At 39.7% G+C, this 22,680-nt stretch overlaps 1 protein-coding gene across 3 annotated transcripts in view; it reads right to left on the bottom strand.

Annotated features, from left to right (window-relative positions):
• PRUNE2 (prune homolog 2 with BCH domain) overlaps nt 1-22,680 on the bottom strand; it is a 151,721-nt gene that overhangs the window by 102,716 nt on the left and 26,325 nt on the right. For all 3 annotated transcript variants that reach the window (XM_076361606.1, XM_076361605.1, XM_076361604.1), the window contains exons 2-6: nt 13,616-13,720; nt 12,934-13,136; nt 11,456-11,619; nt 3,358-3,510; nt 673-767 (exon numbers count right to left, since the gene is read on the bottom strand). In XM_076361606.1, coding sequence (XP_076217721.1) covers nt 673-767; nt 3,358-3,510; nt 11,456-11,619; nt 12,934-13,136; nt 13,616-13,720 — 720 coding nt within the window. The remainder of the gene's footprint in view (nt 1-672; nt 768-3,357; nt 3,511-11,455; nt 11,620-12,933; nt 13,137-13,615; nt 13,721-22,680) is intronic.

Below are 22,680 nucleotides of genomic sequence, written 5' to 3' on the forward strand. Positions count from 1 at the left end.
ACACAAATCATCTTGAAATAATGATAGAAAACATACTACGCAAGAGTTTTCCCTAAGCGATTACAAAATGTTTGGGACTGGTCAAGAAAGAAAATCCAAGCAGCCACTTTCAGGCTGTCTCAGGGACACTCATAAAGACAAATCTATGGTTTTGATCCAAAAGATCAAAATTCTAGGAACTTCAGTCCTGTCGAGGTCCTTTTGCCTAAATGAAAATGGTGGTAGAAACAAGGTGGCAATGGACACGCTTCATTACACAGTTGCAAGATAGGTTTATGGAAGGCATAAAAGAATATCCCCTCCTCTCAAAAAGCTGAGTGCACTAATGTGGCTTTATAAATTGTATGCCATACTGTAAGTGAAAGGTAGGACAAAGTCCCAGTTAGTAACTAGACAGAAAGCTCACAGCGTCAACCCACCCAAAGGCTGCAATTTGCTGATGCCATCATTTTAACACACTATGGTGCAGACTAACAGGAAGGAATAATCAGATGCATAATAATCTAAGTCAGACTACAAACAGTTACTGCTTCTCTCAGAGTTAATTAAATCACTGAAAATTCTGCTCGTATATAATCTTGAGAAAACAACTGGCTCAAAATCTTTGTTAAAGAACCATCTCTATATGCAATAGGGCTGTTTACCAACTACGTTGTTTAGGTTTCCTCTTACCTCCAGTGTCATGTACACAGTACTAATTGCTACCTTGATTTCTCCATCTGAAATCTCCTTGAGATCCTTCAGCATAACCTCCTCAATACTTACACCTGTTTGAGAAGAGAAAGGAATTTCAATACGTACGAGTATCTACAGCTGACCAGACGCAGCAACATAAGTTAAAAACAGCTTAGACCTTAATGTTGAGCCTTCTGTATTTTAGGACATCCTATGAGAAAATTAAAACCAACATTAATATTTCAATCCTTAATGTTTCTAGTGGGACTTTTTAAGAAAGAAAGAGATTTAAAGGCGGGGGGGGGAAGCAAAGGATGAAGAATTAAGTCTCCTGCAATGAAGTTGTGTGAACGCTCAGATTTTTTAAGTGAACTGAATTCCAGTTGATGATAAAAGTATAGATATTAGGCCATTCCTACGGTCTAATATGAAATCACTAATACGAAACACTTCTGGAATGAGTAATATATTGAAAAGCACATGTGGAATACTATGGTATTTACAAAATATCCAGAAGCAAAGCAGTTAAGATATTCTGTAAACACAAAGTCATTCAACCTTTTTGACCTTCCTCACAAATTCATACCAACACCAATGGGTTTTTCTTATGTACATCAAATGGTGAACCAACTAGATGTTTATGTACAGCAGAAACAGAAGTACATATTATCATCAGAAACAACAGTGTAAAATTGGAATTGCTTCACATTGCAACCAGACATGTTGATATGTTTAAGTACAATGTATTGAAAATCCACATGACTAAGTTTCTCTAATGGGAGATGTCTGTCTAAAATGCTGTGAAGATTCTCAAAATAATATATATCATGTATAGGAACATGGTCATATCACACAATCAAAAATACAGACATGATAGCCAAATGTCTATGTAAACAAAGCTGCAAGCCACTTACTTCAGTGTAGGGTGGCAACTAAAATGTCCACAGACTTTCAAAGCTTAGCAGCATAACATCCAAAATGTGTTTGCATGACCGATTTTTAAGAGGGAGCCAAATACCAACTTAAGCCAAAGAAATGAATCCTCTCATTACTGTTCCTGTATAGAGTCCAGCTACTGCATTCAATCTAATGACAAGATGAACTGGCTAATGTTCACATATTTATTATATTTATGCATCTGTCCTTTTAAAAATATTTACAGGTAACCTGTAGACTTCCTGGTGGGTTACAGCCCACTGTGCCTCAAATAACAAACAAATTCATGAAGTCAGGCCAATAAATCATTATTTCTGCATGAAACTGAGAACTTTTTTGCTGAATTGTCCTAATACTGCCTGAAATAATAGGTACATAAAGTAAAATATTCAGCAGAGGTTAGTGCCTTCAGAGGACTTCAGAAACTCAACAGCACCTTACTAATACAAATGCCACATTAATATATGCAGTGCTAAACATGTACCTTGTAATACACAGCAAACAGCAGCTATGAGACAAAAAAGAGAGGGTATGACATTGCCCTCCTCATGTGGCACATAAAAATTATTGGCAACCAGTGCCATGCAGACTGAATCCATTATATCTACTTGTCCAAGTTTTGTCTTGGATATTAGGGTAAACTTCGTGGGCCAAGTACATGACAAACATTACTAAACCATCTTCCCAGGCAACTGGCAGAACTAAGAACTGAGCTCCATAAAAGCCACCTGGGTCTCTCCAATCCAGGCTGCATTCAGTTCATTTCTGAACTATGCTTCCTTGACTAATGTCTGGAGGAACTTCAGGGAACTATATGAAGATTTATAGCCCTGAACTAATTTAGCTTGTGACCTCACTGAAAGAAAGAGCAAAGGAAGCAACACCTCAAACTCTGTCCTTAACTACCAGCTAGGGCAGCAGTCTCAGGCTGACGGTCTGAATTCAGATGAGAGGATTCTGCAGATGGGCGGGTAGAGGAGGGTAAAAAAAGACTATGAGTCTCCATGGACTCTCTGCATACCTCATGTATCTAACAAAGAAATATCTCAGTAATTCAGTATTCACTCTTTGGTAACAACTTGGTAGCGAATGCCATTTAACAAAGGCAGTAAAAAATGTGAGAGTTATTGCAACAATTTTCTTCAGGCTTTCAGAGCATCCCTTCAAAAGCCTGCTACCAAATTTTGGGTTCAAACATTCCCACTTTTGATCACTGAAAAAATGACAACTATTTTCAGCTATTTCTAGCAAAAGGAAATGAAAGAATTGCAATTTTCCCACTGCTTCCTTAATCTTAGTCTGAAGTCAAATTCATTGCACCTGCACGCAGCCCTCGATAAATCTGGGAAGGTTCAGAAGATAAAATCCTCTCCCACACCATGTAGGCAATTGCAGCACAATTTCTGCACATGGGCTGACACATTGATTATGCCCCTATACTTCATCAACACAAATTCTTGACTAGCATACACTTGTAAAAGCAATATATAAAATAAATTAATGTTTACTTTATCTGTAAAAGCAATACAAGATTATTTAGGAGTCCAGTAGTTCCTCAACAGAAATCACAATTCCATGATTCAGAATGTAAGCCACTTAATTTAAAATTAAATATAATACATGTAACTGTCAACGAAGATAGCATGCTGCAACTATTTTCACTACACACAATGAGCCGATACATTCTGATACAGTTACATAACTAAATTTGTAAAAGGTCTGAAAAATAGAAGTAAGTTGCACTACCTTGTGGGTTAAACTGAGTCTCCTGGAGAACAGAGATAATTTCTTCTCGTGGGGGAAGATCTGGAAACTTTTCCTCTAGGATTGACAGTACTTTCTCCTGCTGCTCTGTAACTTTGTCAGCCTCCAAAGACATGCACTTGAAGAGAATGCTTCCTGAAACATTGAAACACAAAAATCAATGCCTCCTATAAACAGCAAAGAGGTACTACAGAAACAAGAATGTTTACTGTATCGCCATCCAAGCCCTCTCCTTCTTGGAGGTTGTTTCCACTGATGAGTTCACTGAATTAAACATTGAATGCTTTTCACACAGAAACATCCCCCTAACATGAAGGCAGTTTCTAAAATCTGAACTGGGTGGCTTGTCAGGGCCCTATGCTACAGCTAACGGGCTGGTCCCAGTGCTGCCACAGTGTGCAGCATGCTTCTGTAGGTCTAACACAGCTCTGTGGCATGGCCACTAGCGAGCAGTGGGACACCAGGGCTTGCTCCTCCCTCTAAGCATTAGACCAAGTGTTGGTATGCTTGGAAACAGTAAATACACATTGCCAACCTTCCTTCTACAGATGTGTCAATGAACTGCTACAATGGACATAAGGAAGAAAATCTTTACAATGAGAGTGGTGAGAGACTGGAACAGGTTGCCCAGAGAAGCTGTGGATGCCCCATCCCTGGAAGTGTTCAAGGTCAGGTTCGACGAAGCTTCGAGCAACCTGATCTAGTGAAAGATGTCCCTGCATGTGGCAGGGGGGGTGGACTAGATGCTCTTATTTCATTGGTCATTTTGGTGTAACTGACTCCAGCTAATTCTTTGTCAATTAGCGTACCAAAAAAGCACAGCACACTCAGCCAAACAAAATGTTGCATTCAATTGTAAAATTTAGGAGAAACATAATCCAATAAATAACTTCACCATAATTGGTATGCTCTTGCAATACAGAGGCGATTTTGATGTCTTTTCAGACAACTATGTGCTGCATATATTCCATCCTGGATGTGAAACATTCCTGATGGTTCAAGGTTTAAAGTCACCCTTTCATTCCCTGGAGACTGGGATTCCATTTATTTATATACCCAAAGATAGCCTTCACTTCCAATTACTCACACTAAATTAAGGACAATAAAATCTTATACTTCAGCATTGAAATTATTTATTACTGTACTGTGCACAGGGATTTCAAACAAGTGTATGACTGCATTGCACCATGCTAGGTCAATGAGCAAATCAGGACAATAGTATAAGATAGTTATTGTAAGCCAACATGTTTAGGCTTTAGCACAGAGCCACGAGATTAAAAGAAAAACTTGGACAGAGCCACCCTCAATCTCACTAGACTGACTAGGACCCAAACATCTAGTATGTATCCGTTTTTCTCCTGTACTGTCATCACATAAAATAACGAAAAGCATTTCTTCAAAATTCATAAAGCACTTGCAACACAAAACAATTTTGCCATGCTAAGTGCACACCTCCTTATTAGACAAATCCTGTGTGGATTAACTAATAAGTAATGCTTAACAAGCCAAAAGCTGTTCCCCATCAGATACTAATTTCTGGAAATTCACATACATGAAATTCCATTCTGTGTTTCTGTTACAGATATTGTAACTGCCAATATTCTTTAAATTCTCACTGTCCCTTTCTTTATGTCAGTCTTATCATCACTTTAAGACAATGCTCCTGCCCTATTTGATAGTATTAAAAATATTAAAGAAATACAGACTGTATGAAAATCATGTATACTGACCTAGATTGACATTTGTAAATTTAGGTACACAAAACATGGCTCCACAGCAAGCAGGTTTCAGATGTCTACAGGTAAATAACTGATATATAAAGCACCCAAGATATCTATATGTATTAGCAAGGCCTATTTTCAGTCCCTTTTATGTGAAGAAAGTTTCTCAATCAACAGCCTCCAGGATAATTCATCTAACAATATCCCTTCGTTGTTTTTCCCACCTCTAACCAGAGAACAGTGCCTGTGCCACATATTCTTGTCCGTACCTTGGGAAGGGCAGTGACCAGAATGAGTTAGACAGCCCACAGCACACTCCCAGTCAGCACAGAGCTGCACCTGGATAAATGGCAGCTCAGGGACCAGGTTGCATGAATTATCTTAGCAATAGCAATCTTGTGCTTTTTCAGCACCCTTTTTTTCTTCCTCCAGGAGCAGACAGGGAAATTGCTCATGCACACACAAAGGAAATGGAGACTCCAGCAGAAAGTACTGGACCTACAATGCGTGCTCAAATTCATCATACAATTACCTACCAGAGGCTGTAGCATATCCTGCACAGCCTCCCAGCGGCACTAGGATGAGCTAAGCAGTCTGTCCATCTGCGTAGGTCCTCAGACACACAATGTGTCACACTTCTACCACAGCTCTATGTGCTTCAGTGGGGACAGTATTCGAGGAAGACCAAGAAGAGAAAAATCTTAACACAAACATATTGGAAAATCCAGTAAAATGAGAGGTGTGAGTTGTATATCCAATCAAGCTCATCAGTACTGAAGGGAACATGACGTGAGCTTCATTGTCTGCCTAATTATACAGAAATAACTACTATGTAGTGGGTTCGGTGTCAGGTCAGCAACTTCTGATTCAGTTTAGCTCCATATGCCACAAATCATTCCAGCCTAATTACAGGATTGATTGTGAATTGAGCAATAACTACACCACAGTTTTTATCCAGTCAGTCCTGGATTTCAACTAAGCTATAAGACAAATGCAGAACTATGTCCTTCCTAAAACATAATAAAAGCTCAACCGTACAGAAACAGTCAAATTAAGACAGTTTCTGAGTCTCAGAACTTAAGGAAAAGTATTTTTTCCTGTTTCTCACAGAAACAGTTCCCAAACTATTACAATAAAATGAAATAATTACTTAATTAACCTTTTCTCTATGTCAGTATTTCAAACAGGTAACGTTCCCATCCAGCACAGGCAGTTTCTACTGTAAAGTTCAGGGCTGGGCCACCAAATTAAACTGACTAGCTCCAGGCCCAATGTAGCCCAGCCCTTCTAGAGCCAAGCAAAAGTGTATTGGGAAGCAACACAGGAAAGGAGTTGAACGAAGAAGAGGAAGAGTTTTCTATTTCTCCAACTGCAGGAAATAGGAGAACTGGCAGCAGAAAGCTGTGGTTACACCAAGACAGATTCTAACAGCCAGGTCAGTATCTGGCTGTGATTTTAACAAGTGCCTGAACCACAGCAGCTATGCAACACCAAAAATCATCGTAGGTATCTGTTTGCTAAAATAACACATGGATTTCTTTCACACCAAAGCAGCTCTACTGTAGTGTTGCAGTAGCATTGCTCATGCCAATAAAACTAGCTTAATTCTCCTAAACACATAGATTGGTGGAAAGAAACTTTTACATTATTTATCTATCCCCCAATCAAAAGGGATGGAAAGATTGCCTAGGACATACTACGGCAGCCTACCATGCATTTCTACAGGTGCCAGTGTGCATTTGTCTCTTGCTTTCACGTGTCACAAATTCTTGGTTTCTTCAACGGTAAGGCCGTCTGGGATTTGTTCTCACCTTTAGCAGGACACAGACATTACTGCAAAGTTGTAAAATCAGAATGTGTTTAGAGATGCACTGTACTGCAGCATCTAACTGGAAGCATTTGCCTTTCACTGCTCAGTTCGTCTCAGGGTCAATCCTTTTGCATATTTTGATCAGGGGTGACATCTTCAAAGAGCAAAGCAAACTTAGAGATTTATCACTTAATACGAGAATGAAGTACAGTCAGCCTGAAATAATGCCTCATTGTAGGCAGACATCTTAGAAAGGTTTTTTGAAGGCTAGTTTTCCCACTTGTCACAGCAATACTGTAGTGCTTGCAATTGCTAACTTTTCCACTAGAGTGAAAGCAAGAAAAGGATCCTTCTCAAATTAATAGGGTGTCAGCAAGCCCTAAGATCAACATTTATTCTTCCTTCGTTCTTTAATACTATGCTCATGAGCAGGAAAGAAAGGCACACATCTTCTCTTCCAGGCATCCTCAGCATCCCTGTGAGGTTTAAGATTCCAGGTAGTTTAGAAAAACAGTTCACTCAAGGTACTTTTGCTCGGCCAAAGGTCAGTAGTCCATTTAGTCATAGGCTCTTTTCTAAGTATCTGCTGTAAAAGAGATACATGGGCTCAGAAATCTCCTACAGATTTTACTGAGTGCTGGTGCAACTCCCCCAGGGTTTCTGAAAGCATAATGGAGGCTGCTCTGTCTGCTGACAAGCACAGAAAAAGAAATATGTAATAGGTAATACAAGATCCAATATTATTTCTTGTGTACATCACACTACATTACAGATATTTTTTTCCGAAGGAGAGGTCACTAGAAAATAGGCTAGGACTCTTGAAAACTTGTGCATTTTATTCTTTTTTGCAAAGCAGTTTGGAAGTGGAGCACTAGTTTTGCCAAAAGCAATTGCTGTGCATTAATATTAAACATGATCTAATGAAGGCAGAAGTCGTTTTGGGAAAACATTAAGAATAGCACAAGCATCTCCTGAATTATAAGTTTATGGCTGAGAGAAACAGTACAATGAAAATATAGGCATTTCTCCTGTTGAGGTTTTGTTCCATGACCTGGTAAAACACAGGACAGGGAAAAGGGGAAAACCAACAGTGCCTCATGGAAAGCATACTTCAACACGCCCCACCCCCAAAAAAAACCACAAACCAAGACTGTAAAATGGACCCAAGCAAGCAGTCTTCACTGTAATTAACAGGAAAGCCACAAAGCTGGAATAAAATGTAATTTGGAGGGGAAGGCCGGGGGGAAGCATTGCCTCCAAGAAAACTGTTTCCACACATAAAAACAAAAGTATCAGTCCAAATAAGTGCAAGTTCAAAATGCTCCTTTCTGTCTGGCATATATGTTAAGGATGCACCAATTAGGGAACATGTGAATCATCTGATTGATGTACAAGACAGAACAACAACAACAAAAAAAATTGGCATCATTCCCAAAGTCCTTAAAAGTGCATTTCTTAACATTTGTCTGGGTGGCTAGAATATCAAACTAATCTTCTCTACTGAAAGTCAGACTGCCCCAACAGGACACGAAAAGACCTCAAGTATGCAGCTCATAACTAGCAAAAGCAGATTCACATTAAAAAAAAAAAACCTGCTGATGCTCTTGCTGTAAATCTGTCTCTATTTACATGTTGCAGTCTGCACCTTGTGGCATCCTTCAAGGCCTTATACAAACAAACATAAGGAGGCATTTTTGAGCGTGCACTGACCCAAGGTACCTGACAGTGAGTGCTTGGAATCACATCCTTGCCAGCTGGCTGCCACAGAAAATGTAATGATTCAGCAGTTTAATGGATCTTGAGTTTGGCAACAGTCCCCTTGTAAACATCTCTGGGGAAATAAAATAATACAGGCCCAAGACTCTGGCAGGTTCTATAATTGTTTGCTTATGGCACAAATCCAGAGACAGCACAAGCTCTAACTTAAGGCAAATATGGCTGTACAACACTCTGACTCTCCAAGCAGGCTCTATTCAAAGCCCAAGGGTAGAATTAACTTATAACATGTCTGACAGGGAGACAAAGATACCAGGAAAGCATTCAGCTGAAAAAAAGTCCTTAAATATTAAACTGCCTAAATCAATAATGCTCAGTTCCACAGGAAAAGTCTTTTCTCTTTACTTTTTTTTTTTTTTAAACACAGAAGAGCAGGTGAAGTTTGTTCAAAGTTGAAATACAGCAAGTTATAAACATCTGCCTTTGTTATTAAAATAAAAAAAATTGCTAACAGACTGTGAGAAAAAAGACATTTGAAAAAGAGGCAACAAATGAAGCTGTCACAGCCACTACGCAATAATTATTAAAACATGAGATATTTGTATTATCTTACAAGTGTTCTAGCAAAATACTCCCTGGAAAGCCAGAAAATGAAAGCTGAGTTCCCAGCTCAGAGACTCAGATGTTAGAATCTCTCAGCTGTTTTATGAAAATAAAATCCTAATTCTTAGTACTCGGACTTCCACTTTGGCCTTCTGTTCTGAAGTTCCCCTGAAATTTATACATACTAACAGTATACAGATTTACATTGGAAGTAACGTAACAAAGTGGGAAAAACCCAGTAGGACCTTTTGACTGGCTCTATGCCCGTGGGGTGCCACCAGAGAGGGGCCATCCTGCAAGCCTCTACACAGGCATTCACTGGTAGTGAGCATGAAGCAGCCACCCCTCCTTCCAGACCATGATATGTGGTCCCTTTATTTCCTACGCTCACAGGTGAGATGAATTTCAGAAGCTATATTTTATGGGCAAGGACTTTGACAAAAGGCCATAATATATACAGAGAAACACAAAAGCTAGACTTGAGTAGGTTGTATTTGATCTTTTATTTTCAGACTGCTTGTAGTTTGATCTGCCATCTACATGCATTTATATCTAGGATTCTTTTTTTTATCTTATCAAAACCAGTAATGGGATTCCCTGACTTTTCTGAATTTGCAATGCAAGGTTCTTAAGTACAGAAAACCTTTCCTGTTTTAAGAGACCCACAAGAGGACTTACTGTATTGCTTAGCCTTCTATACGTACAAACTGCGCTGCTGGGAGAAGTAAAAAAGCATCAAGTCACAAGCACAGCTGTGTTCTGTTGTTTAGGCTCTGTCAACCACTTTTCATACCATGCAAGAGAAGGTATGCAGGGACTCTTATATCCACTAAGCTCCTCAAACATGCGCTACCAAACACAATAATTAAAATGAAGTTACTAACATAAATAAATTTTAGCTACTATCTCCCTCAAAACTGGAAGTGTGATCTCTAATGCAAACAGTTTCAGTATTTCTCTAACAAAGGACTTTATTTTAATTTGGATACAGACTAGAGAGCCAAAACATGCAGACACTTACAACCATGTATAGTACTTGACCATGTTGTTCTTCATTATTCAGAGCACCGCCTCCTGACTCTTTCCACCACCAAACAGGTATCCTGAGAGATCCCCAAAAGTCTTTTTTGGTTATGCCTCCAAAATCAATTATTATGCTTGGTCATTTGCCTAGATTCCTGGATAGCTGCTCAACAGAAATCTGGAGCGCACAAAAATATTTCATGGCAGGTTTACTAGAGCTTATTAGCATGGAAAGATACTAAAAGAGTAGGCTAAATGCTGTGTTACTGTTAATGCTTCTTCTATGGAAACATTAAAAAAAAATAAAATTATCTTTTGTAATTTCTCATAACATGCTCATTACATTAGTTATCACAGTGATGAGTACAATGACAAGCCAAGACTCCAGTAGCTTCTGAAATCTAAGTGTAGGCAAGTTTTCATAATCCTCATTAAACATGCCCACATTAATTTCTTAAAAGGGCATGTAACAGTTGCACATCAATTAAAACCCAAACCCTTTAAAATTCATTAAACACTATTAAAATTAAGTAAATAACCTAAAAGCAGCAATCAGTTGTTTTCAACCCCAGTTTTCTTTCCAATTGAAGAGTTCTGCTGCAGCAAATAAACTGAGGAAACTAATACAAATGATGAACCATGAAGACAGAAATGAAAACACTTCCGACTATTGAAGCCCCATCCTTTGTACTCTACCGGGTATACAATACAAAAGAAAAGGAGAGTGCAATGAAGATTTGGTTACAGCTTTTTTTACACAGTAAAAGTTTCACATCACGCCATTAAAACATCATTCTGTAAAAAGGTACCGCCATCAGGAGAAGCTTTAACGTGTAAATATTAGATTCCAATCTATATTGTTGTCCACAGGCAGGCAGAGCTGAACTGGCGGCACTGCACAGCCCCTGGAACCAACGAACTGCACAGCTTTTCCAGCTACCCAGCTGGTGTGTCGACAGCTCCATTTAATATTCTTGTCTAGTGATACAGCAAAGACCTCTCATGCCTATTTTTAAATGCACATTTTTAATATTCAATATAATGTTACTCTTTAACAAACTCTTTACTCCCTGCTTCTTTTATGAAGCTTCCCGTGGTCTTTAAAGGGATTGTTAACCAAAGAATGGATCACACTCTTTCTGCATGAGCAGATTCAGAAACACTCCATTAAACCTTTCAGTATTTAATATAAAGAGTAATCTCTCACCTCTGAGGAGATAAGCCAGTTGCTGAGTGATTAACTCTGGTGCCTCTTGAAGAATCTCTTTTACTACTAAAGAGGAAGAAGACGCTTGTAACTCCAGGCTGCCGTCACATTGCTCCTCTGGATTGATGACTTTGACAACAGCTGATTCCAAACTTTTATCCTCACTATCAAGCAAATTTAAAAGTTATATATATTTTTCTTTCTAGCTGCTCAGACAATCCAGCAAAACAGTGCAAAAAAATTACAAAAATTCTGGACTGTAATACTATTGTTATTGCTACTTGAAGTCTGCTATAAAGCCAAAGAATGTCACAATGAAGTCCTAAAACTGTAATTTTTTTAATGAAATGTTCACGGTGGTTTTATTGCTTGATACATCGTTAAGTACTAAGACTTAAATGTTTGCATTTCCATTATCAAAATCTTTAAAAATTTCTACATGTACTGAAAATAATCACTCTCTATATAGGAGAGATTTGGGATTTTCCCCATTGAATATTTTGAAAACTTACAAAAGATCTTTTTTTTGCATCTAAACACTTTATGTTTCTGCTTATAATAGCAATGACAAAGCCAAACTCTATTTAATAATATAAAATGCTAATCATAATTCTTTAGAAGGAAGAAACACAGGAAGAGACAGTAGTAAACAAAAAGCAAATCTTATGGATAATTTTTACTTTGAAAAAGTGAATGATGTACTGAGCTGACTGCAGTTAAAGAATGAATAGCTATGAGATTTACGCATATTTCTCATTTTAGATTTTCCATACTTTTATTGTAATCTATAAACCCCTCAGAGTAGGATGGAGCCATAGCACAACAGGATGTTACTTATCTTAAATGAAGCTCTAAAGAGAGTTGGAAGTAAACAGCATCCTTCACTCTGGGCAAGACAGGCAGACCATTATAAAGAGGCTCCCTATAAAAGATTCACTATAGGCTTGTAAATATTCCCTCTTAAGGATGGGTATATGGACTATGGTCTTCCACAGAGCAACTCTGAGCCTCTGGCACTGAGGACATTTTGAGAAAAATGCTGTAGTTTGTAAGGACTGCAATAATCTAGCAGCCATCTTAAGAGGACGTGTGCAAGTGTGCTGGCCATGTCCAAATCAATGTGATAGTCTTAATACCCTTAGTGAAAGCTAACTAAGAAGCAGGAAAAAAATCTGATCTCTTCTTTACTGGTCACAGGAAACTTCCAGGCTATTTAAACTAAATTAAAATATCTAATCTAAGCTGTGTGAAAATACAAGGTCCTTAAAAAAGGGAGTTCCATTAAAAGTGATGGATATATGACTATTTAGTTTGTTACATTTATTGGACATAATGGGAGACAAAATATATTTTAAATTCCTTTTTTTTTTTGTCTGTGTTAACATAGCAATACCATTATTAATGCAGAAAAAATGTAAAATACAGGTTTTAAAACAGCTCAAACCCACATATGCCATCTTGTACATACAATGCAATACCTTGTCAGCATGTTGCTATTTACGAGTGTTAAAGACAATTTCCCTTCAGCATTCAGCTGGTGCAAATTGATTTCATCTCGGAAGATATGAAATGACTCCGGGATATTCAGCTCCTCCAATATAAATCTCGTCTCTGTGAAGTAGCTAAAATCTCTTCTTGGTATGTTCAACACGGGTAAGCAAAGAACATCAGGAGGACTGACCTGTAACATAGGTGTGTGTTTGTCAGAGTTGCATAAAATAAAACCTGTTTTTTATTAGGAAGATGTTTTACCAGAGTGAGCAATTAGAAATAGTCTGAATTTTCTGTTTGGTTTTTTCCCCTTTTACTTCATTTTTTAAAAAACGTCTTTTGCTTTTTTTCTTGTTCTTTTGTCTCTGTTTGCCTCCTACAGAATCACTGGGAAACTAGGAAGGAGGAAGGAGGAAGGAGAAAGGAGAAAGAATGATGTACAGGGGTGACTTTTTGCTGTTATTGAATAAGCCACCTAATACCCACTGGTTAATTTTTGTATGGAAAGAAATGTAGATTGTTTCTATTTAAAAACCTCACCTCTGATTGTAATAAAATCATTGACCAGAATAATGTTTTTACAGTATGTTTCAATTGACTTAACAATAAGATGTCTGTAACAATCTGGAACAAATGAGTTAAGACCACTCGGTTCATTTTTTCCATTACCTTGTCTAGAAAGTAGGCATAGGCCAGAGTAGAAATGAGCGAATCCAAATCACAGGATTTATTCCCAAGAACAACATGGACTTTCTCCAGGCGTTTGCTCCTGTTCTGTAACACATTAGAAGGCAATTGCAATGAGTCACAATGATGAGAAAAAACAAAGCCCAATCACCAAGACACTTCAAAAAACAGGTTAAATATCAGGCTTTGTCCTCAGTTGCAGCACTTTTCGCCACTGGCTGAAGGAATGCACTTACTGTGGGATCAGACATGTTTCCTTGGCTTCATAGCTCCCAAGAAAGCCAAGAAATCTGTGTCACATAAGGGGGCCCAGTTTAGAACCCAAATGAGATCTAACCTGACAGAAGGCCCTTTAGCAGCAAAGTAACAGATAAGCAGCTTCATGTATACGTGGAAAAAGCTTTTGAAAACACCTCACGAATCTAGTAAGAAAAGCAGTCCCAAAGAGTGTGGAAATACACACGGCAAACTATACATAGCAAGTTGTAATTTTAATTCTCCCTTTTTTCTTTGCTCAGCTGAAATCAGTAACTAGACAAAGTAAGTGGCTTTCACCCTGACTCTTCAGAAGCTGAACACGCCTGGTGAAGCACTGAGGACTTTGTGTTGTTCTCACTTGCAAAGGGAACTGAGTCTGTTCTGCATTTAATAAAATTAGGAGCCTTCCAAACATGAGGAAAAGAAAAGACAGACCAACTGTGTGAAAGCAAAATATTGCAGGGAAGTGTCTACCTTCTTCATAATTGCACACACAAAATGTAACATGATGTTTTTCTCTTGTGCACATAGTTAGTGTCAAGCTACCTGCACAGAAACATTCCAGTTTATTTTCTTTTAATGAGCTATGCTTCTTAATTTGAGAAACATATCTGACTGATGCTAAGGCAGACGTTTCAGAACCAAATATATGCAATTAAATACTTTTGTTGTTGTTGTTGTATACAGGCTGATGTACTTTTTGTTATTTTGAATTAGGATTCTGGATATCAAATAAAATTTTAATCTTTCAACAGAAGTATATAATTAGTATATTATCCTCAATAATTATAAATGTGCAATTTTTTTAAACTAACCTTCTTTCTCTGTGTCTAATCTTACCTCTATCTGGATATAAGGAAGAAATTTAGTTCTCTTTCCTTTATATGGAACACAGCCATCAAAATACCTTTGGGTAATAAAACCAGGACACCTATTCTCCATTCCTGTTTATTGGGAAAGACAGACAGCTTTCTGAAGAGTACACTGTCTGGAACAGATATGTTCATTTAAGCTGTAGGCCTTCACCAGCAATAAACTGTCTCCATTTTCCTTTTTTCAATATATTTTTTGTCATATTGTTCTTCTGCAGCATACATTTCTGATTGATCTGCCACCCTAAAGAATGAAAATAAAATTCATGAGCTTGTCCTTTTTTAGAATTATTCAGTGTATAGAAGTCATCACAACTGCAGAACAAATGACTCAGCCCTGAAAAAGAAGGAAACCGAATGAACTGACAAATTGATTATTAAATCTACAAAGTCACCCACCTCTAGGAATCCAGTTCAAACATGCTGTTCTATATCTACATATTCTGTACCTATGAAACAATTTGCTTCCTGTTGCTCATATTCCACAAAACACTATCCCATATAGAACTAGCAAGGATCCTCAAGAGTCATCTGAGTTACAGTGATGAATGTCAGACCTATTCCTGTCATCAGGTACATGAGTGTTTTCTTTTGAAAAATTAAGAAATTTTTTGTGTTGTCTTCAGAATTCATTCTCTCAAGCACTAAAATCTTGTTTTTACAAGATTTTACAAGCACACTTGTTTTTACAACTCACATATTAGCGGTAGCTTTGTTAAACTCACATGTTAGCTGTAGCCTTGTTACACAGGTATATTGCAGTTCTAAAATCTGCAGAAAATCATTTGGCAGGAGAACTACCAAAGACAGAAAACCCTCTTGTCTTAACAGCTGTTTAAAGGAAAAGAAGAATTCACATTTCTAAAAAAAGAAAACCAACCAACCCAGCATCTTTCACTCATTTGTATGTGCCATCATGCCCCCTCTCTTTATTACCTCTTCAGGAATGGAGACAGAATAATTACACAAAAAATGAAGAATTCCAAGGTTGAAAGTTTCTGAACCCTAAACTTGACTTCTGAAGAAATGAGAAAAGCACAGCTATAAAGAGCAGAATACAAAGAGAACATAGCAGAGCAAGAAAGCTCCGGAGACCATCTCTTCGTAATCCAAACAGGTCAACTAGCCATCTGAGGACTGATTTTTTAACTCCAGCACACCAGAATTTGATCAACACATATGATCCAGAACAGACTGTGGAAGGACAGGCCATCTACTTGGACTGTTCTCAAGAGCTTAACAAGAACTCTGAGATGGAGCTTATTAAGCTGAGTGTTTAATATGACAGTAAGCAGACTAACAGTGAGAGGGTGTATTTCTTGGTCAGGCTGTTAACATACTATCCCTCCAAACAACTGCTGGTTTCTTCCAGAATATTTCTGCCTAAGAAAAACATACAGTCATGGTAACCTATTAGCTACTGCCAACTCCTTCCCAAGGGAAAAGGAATGAAAATCAAATTTCTGAAGGCATTCAGGGGTTTCTGTTGCACACTGCCTTTCTCTGGTCACTCCAGAGAGGATATATTTTTGTTTCATGCACTACAATTGCTTATTTTAATGACTCTACCTCTCCCTGAGTAAGAATCTGTTCATTTCCACACAACTACCCCATTTCACTACCTAATCTCTCATTTGTGACTTTTAGCAAAGTGTTTTTGTGATAGGGTTTTTCTAATAAAATGACAGCTATTCTACTAATGTTAAAATACAAGGTCAACCTGTAAGCTCTCTTAATAAGTTATTCAAGTTTCTACTTCACAGATTTCAAGGCCGAAATTGGCCAGAACAAACAGCAAAGAAAGTCTGTGCTTCACATTCTGATGATGTAACACACACTGATGAGAGACAAGTCATAGTCCACATCTTGTTTCACCAGTCTGAAGAATTTTCTTCATTAAAAAAAGTGTGAAAGCATGATTTTTGAAGAGGCGCCTTCCAATACCAAATCATGTATTACCAAACTAATTATTAATAATAAAATAAATTTATATTAATAAAGTTGTAGAATATATTTGGACAGTTAATTCTTCCTGTAATTCTGGAAACTCGTAAAGGGAGCAAAACATAACAAAAACAACCTAAAATGTCACTCTTAATTATTACTAGAAAGCACAAGAAGATGTTCAAGGTCAGGTTGGATGGGGTTCTGAGCAACCTGATCTAGTTGAAGATGTCCCTGCCCATGGCAGGGGGGTTGGACTAGATGACCTTTAGAGGTCCCTTCCAACCCAAACTATTCTATGATTCTATGAGTCTATATTTGCTATTATTTTCCTAAACGAAATCCTCCATTTTCTGAACAAATATTCTTATCCATGTAAGTAATCTGTTCTCCCAAAGGCAAGTCAGATTCGATGATCCTTACAGGTCCCTTCCAACTCGAGATATTCTGTGATTCTATGATACATTTCTAAAAAACAGCATAAATTTGATATAGATAGAAACAGATCAGGCTTGCAGACAATCTGCACCAGCCAGTTAGAAGTCCCATCCTAGTATTTGCATTCACATAGTATGGGCTGTCCCATTAGAGGTGAAGTTAACAGGAAGATTAGAACCATTGGTCTAAGCAGCAACTCCCCTAAGCACATGGATGTAACTCCAAACCATAGATCAGGAGCTATGATCTGAAAGCTGCCACGTGCAAAACTGACCAGCCAAGGACATCTACAAGGAAGCACATAAACAGGTACATGCTATCCCTGACACAGCTCAGTACATTAATACTGGATTATTTACCTTCCCATTCCCCAGTGATAACCACTAAAATAATTCAGTGACACATAAAGATCACACTCACATAACCTATTCACATGGACAACATCTCCTACTCCAAGCATCTTTACTGTTTGAACTGGGTATTTATCTGGTGCCAGAATCACAATGTCTTTGTATTTTAATAGATTACACAAGACAGCTAGGTAGCATGTCCCCCATTCTATTTTAACACAGGAAACCTTCTTGTATCAACAACACAGATACTTTATTAAAAGCTTAGCGATGACCACAGTGTCATACAAGTGAGAGCAGGTTAAATACCATTTCATCCTATGCTGGACAGACAATCTGAGATCTGTGCATCAGGTAAAAGATCAACTTTGCCAAACTGCAGCGATAAAAAATTGAATGCTACTGCAAACATTCATCTTAGCACAAATGAGTGCTGTGTACCAATTCTACCATAGGACTACGAAAGCAACATTTTTAACCCTCAATCTAATTTGCAGCATCTTAGAAGTTGCAAAAGTCAGTACTTTCAGCATGACATCACTTCCTCAGATAATCATTACTGGCAAAAAGACACCACCATCCATGGATAAAAGTCATGAGATACTCCTTCAGGAACAACGAGGTCTTGTAGTCTATAACCACAATGTTGCTTACTACAACTTTTAAAGCAATCAAAAGCTAGCAAGGAGGGTACTGATAGATCTGAAGCTATGTTAAGAGAAATAATTTAATAAGTTGGTCCAAGACTATTTTCACATTGGTTAAAATTATATTTTAAGATCAATGGAAGCCTCAAAACAACCTTTGTTTTCATCTTCCAAGTTTAAAGCCAAACTTATCCATAAGAATATAAACGGAACACTGCACAAAATAAGCGTTCCTGGCAACATGCTGCCTTTTATGTATATTCAGAACAAAAGTACACTATCCCTCTCAATTCTCCCATCAGATAATGGTTTTTCAAGAGGTTTAAAAGAAATGGCATTCTCTAACTCAAGTGACATCTTCACCTCTGACAGACTTATGTGGAAACTTTCCTCTGTTAAGTTGGTATCACCTCTTCTGAGGCTGGGGGAACTGTCTCCTCAGCTTCTATGGCTGCTCATGGTTCAGAAACCAACACGAAACAAGCATGAGCTACTGTCTGTTGTTGTGACTTGATTTCTTATCTGTTTTTTCTAGAAGATCAAGGCACAAGGGAGACCTTACACTGACAGTCATCACATGCTGTTTTAAAGATCAGTGATACCTTTTTTTTCACCTTTCCTGATCTCGGCTCTTCTATTCACTAAGCATAAATTTATTCACTTCTCTTTCCCCTCTTGCAGGTCCAAGATACATGATTTCACCAGCATTTCCTCTCCCCATGTGTAGCTCCCTGAATGGCTTTTTAGTATCTTACTACTACTTATTAATAATAACCTTCCAAAAAATATACTCTCCATAAAAGCAACCCTGAAGCATGCTGTCCCAGGGCCATCCAAGCTTATTCTTTGTCTTCTAAGTCTGAGACTGCTTCCCCTTCCGTCACCTCAAGTAGTTTGCATAGTGTACTGCTTGCTAATCAGCCAGCTAGGAGAAAAGCAGGCACATGATTGTGAGGCTTCCTCTTCCAGGTCTTTCCAAGCAAAGACCCCAGCAGAGAAGCCCACAATCAGGAAGACAAAGCTTTAGATCCATAAACTCTGTGAGACTTAGCTGCAATAGGACTAAAATGTGATTAACTCCTGCAGCTACCATGGCTAAACGTGAGAGGAATCATGAACGCTCAGTATCTCCAAGAATTAAAAAATTTAAGAGGCTGATGATGAAACTGGAACTCATAAATTAAACCTCGTAAGAGACCACTGATCTCTCTTAGTGCTGATGGGTTTTTCATAGAATCATAGAATAGTTTGGGTTGGAAGGGACCTCTAAAGGTCATCTAGTCCAACACCCCTGCCCTGGGCAGGGACATCTTCAACTACACCAGGTTGCTCAGAGCCCTGTCCAACCTGACCTGGAATGTTTCCAGGGACGGGGCATCCACCACCTCTCTGGGCAACCTGTGCCAGTGCTTCACCACCCTCAGCGTAAAAAATTTCTTCCTTATATCTAGTCTATATCTACCCCCCTTTAGTTTAAAGCCATTCCCCCTTGTCCTGTCGCAACAGGCCCTGCTACAAAGTTTGCCGCCATCTTTTTTATAAGCCCCCTTTAAGTATTGATAGGCTGCAATAAGGTCTCCCCAAAGCCTTGTCTTCTCCAGGCTGAACAACCCCAACTCTCTCAGCCTTTCCTCACAGGAGAGGTGTTCCATCCCCCTGATCATTTTCGTGGCCCTCCTCTGGACCCGCTCCAACAGGTCTGTGTCTTTCCTGTGCTGAGGGCTCCAGAGCTGGACGCAGTACTCCAGGTGGGGTCTCACCAGAGCAGAGTAGAGAGGCAGAATCACCTCCCTCGACCTGCTGGCCATGCTTCTTTGGATGCAGCCCAGGATACGACTGGCCGCCTGGGCTGCGAGCGCACATTGCTGGCTCATGTCCAGCTTTTCATCCACCAGTACCATCAAGTGCTTCTTGGCAGGGCTGCTCTCAATCCCTTCATCCCCCAGCCTGTATCAATACCAGGCGTTGCCCTTCCCATGTCCACTGATGTAGTCACACCATCACAGAAGGCCACTAGGTTAGTCAGGCAGGACTTGCCCTTGGTGAAGCCATGCTGGCTGTCTCAAATCACCTCCCTGTCCTCCATGTGCCTTAGCATAGTTACATGATCTTCCCAGGCACAGAGGTGAGACTGACTGGCCTGTAGTTCCCTGGGTCTTCCTTTTTTCCCTTTTTAAAAATGGGGCTTATGTTTCCCCTTTTCCAGTCAGTGGGAACTTCACCGGACTGCCATGACTTCTCAAATATGATGGATAATGGCTTAGCAACTTCATCCGCCAGTTCCTTCAGGACCCACGGATGGACCTCATCAGGTCCCATGGACCTGTGCACCTTCAGCTGCCTTAGATGGTCTCAAACCTGATGTTCTCCCACAGTGGGCGGCTCCTCATTCTCCCAGTCCCCACCTTTGCCTTCTGTGGCTTGGGCGGTGAGGCTCGAGCACTGGCCAGTGAAGACTGAGGCAAAAAAGTCATTGAGTACCTCTGCCTTCTCCATGTCCCAGGTAACCAGGTCTCCCGTTTCGTTCTGGAGAGGGCCCACATTTTCCCTTGTCTTCCTTTTATCCCCAATATACCTCTAGGATCTTTTCTTGTTGCCCTTGATGTCCCTGGCCAGATTTAATCCTATCAGGGCTTTAGCTTTCCTAACCTGATCCCTGGCTGCTCGAACAATTTCTCTGTATTCCTCCCAGGCTACCTGTCCTTGCTTCCACCCTCTGTAGGCTTCCTTTTTGTGTTGGAGTTTGTCCAGGAGCTCCTTGTTCATCCATGAAGGCCTCCTGGCGTTTTTGCCTGACTTCCTCTTTGTTGGGATGCATCGCTCCTGAGCTTGAAGGAGGTGATCCTTGAATATTAACCAGCTTTCTCGGGCCCCTCTTCCCTCCAGGGCTTTGTCCCATGGCACTCTACCAAGCAGATCCCTGAAGAGGCCAAAGTCTGCTCTCCTGAGGTCCAGGGTAGTGAGCTTGCTGTGTGCCCTCCTCGGTGCCCTAAGGATCTTGAGCTCCACCATTTCATGGTCACTGCAGCCCAGGCTGCCCTTGAGCTTCACATTCCCCACCAGCCCCTCCTTGTTGGTGAGAACAAGGTCCAGCATAGCACCTCTTCTCGTCGGCCTCTCTACCACTTGGAGAAGGAAGTTACCATGGACGCATTCCAGGAACCTCCTGGATTGCTTATGCCCTGCCGTGTTGTCCCTCCAACAGATGTCGGGGTAGTTGAAGTCCCCCATGAGGACCAGGGCTTGTGAGCGTGAGGCTGCTCCTATCTGTCTATAGAGGGCCTCATCCGCTCGGTCTTCCTGGTCAGGTGGCCTGTAGCAGACCCCCACCTGTCCCTGCCTTCCCTTTTATCCTGACCCAGAAGCTCTCGGTTGGCTCCTCATCCATCCCCAGGCAGAGCTCCATGCACTCCAGCTGGTCATTGGCATAGAGGGCGACACCCCCTCCTCGTCTCCCCTGCCTGTCCTTCCTAAAGGGCCTGTATCCCTCCATCCCAACACTCCAACCATAGGAGCCATCCCACCACGTTTCCGTGATATCAAGAAGGTCGTAGCCCTGCAGGCGTGCGCATGTCTCTAACTCCTCTTGTTTATTCCCCATGCTACGTGCATTTGCATAGAGGCATTTAAGTTGGGCCCCCGATGAAGCTGTCTTACTGGCTGGAGTTCCTTTGTGCTGCTAGATTAAGGTTTAATCTAGCTTTGTTTGCCTAGATTAAAGGTAAATTGTAAAATGCATAAACACCAGATGCCTGGGATAAAATTAATTAAAGAAATGATGTGTCATTCTCAGATGACATATCAGTCAGGATAACTCAATTCAGATCAGACCTGCACAGATCAACATTCACTTATCATGCTCAAAGAAGAGATTTATAAACATTAAGCTACTTCTGCAATCTAGTAAGAGATCTTTTCCGATACTCTGATACTTACAGTGAAGAAACTCTCGTATCTGCCCAGTTTTGTTGTCTTTAATCACATAAAAGCATTAGCATGGCAACTGTATCTTTCTGCAACTGCAGACAAAAATACTTTTTATTGGTTCTTACCTGCATCAAACAGCTGATTCATTCAAACATACTGCATATACTGGCAATCAGGTTTGCAAGAACTTTGGCTAGGACATATTACTACAGTGATTCATCAAATTACAATATCCCAGTCAAAAATGACATCATCTCTTCTTTTTTTCTTCTGTTAATACAGAAGCTGAAATGATCTTGCAAGAAAAGAAATACTGAAGACTTTTTCTAGTATAAACAGGAACCCCTACAAAACGCTCACTGTCTCAAGGCAAAAATTTTTGTTCTTTTCCCTCTCCTTCATACACCCCCCACCACCACCTCACCCCCCAACAGACACATGCAGCCACACACAGCCTTGCTTTATGAGCCACTATTTTCTTTTTGCTTCAAATCTCACTGGATCTTCTGTCCTTCAACTGCAATGAAATCACTGCATTTTGCTACATGGGGTGGGATAGTACTTGTCAAGGATAGCAGTTCTTTGACAGAGGAGCTATATGGCTCAACAGA

The sequence above is a fragment of the Aptenodytes patagonicus genome, chromosome Z (assembly GCF_965638725.1).
Source record: "Aptenodytes patagonicus chromosome Z, bAptPat1.pri.cur, whole genome shotgun sequence".
In the NCBI taxonomy this organism is placed as follows: Eukaryota; Metazoa; Chordata; class Aves; order Sphenisciformes; family Spheniscidae; genus Aptenodytes; species Aptenodytes patagonicus.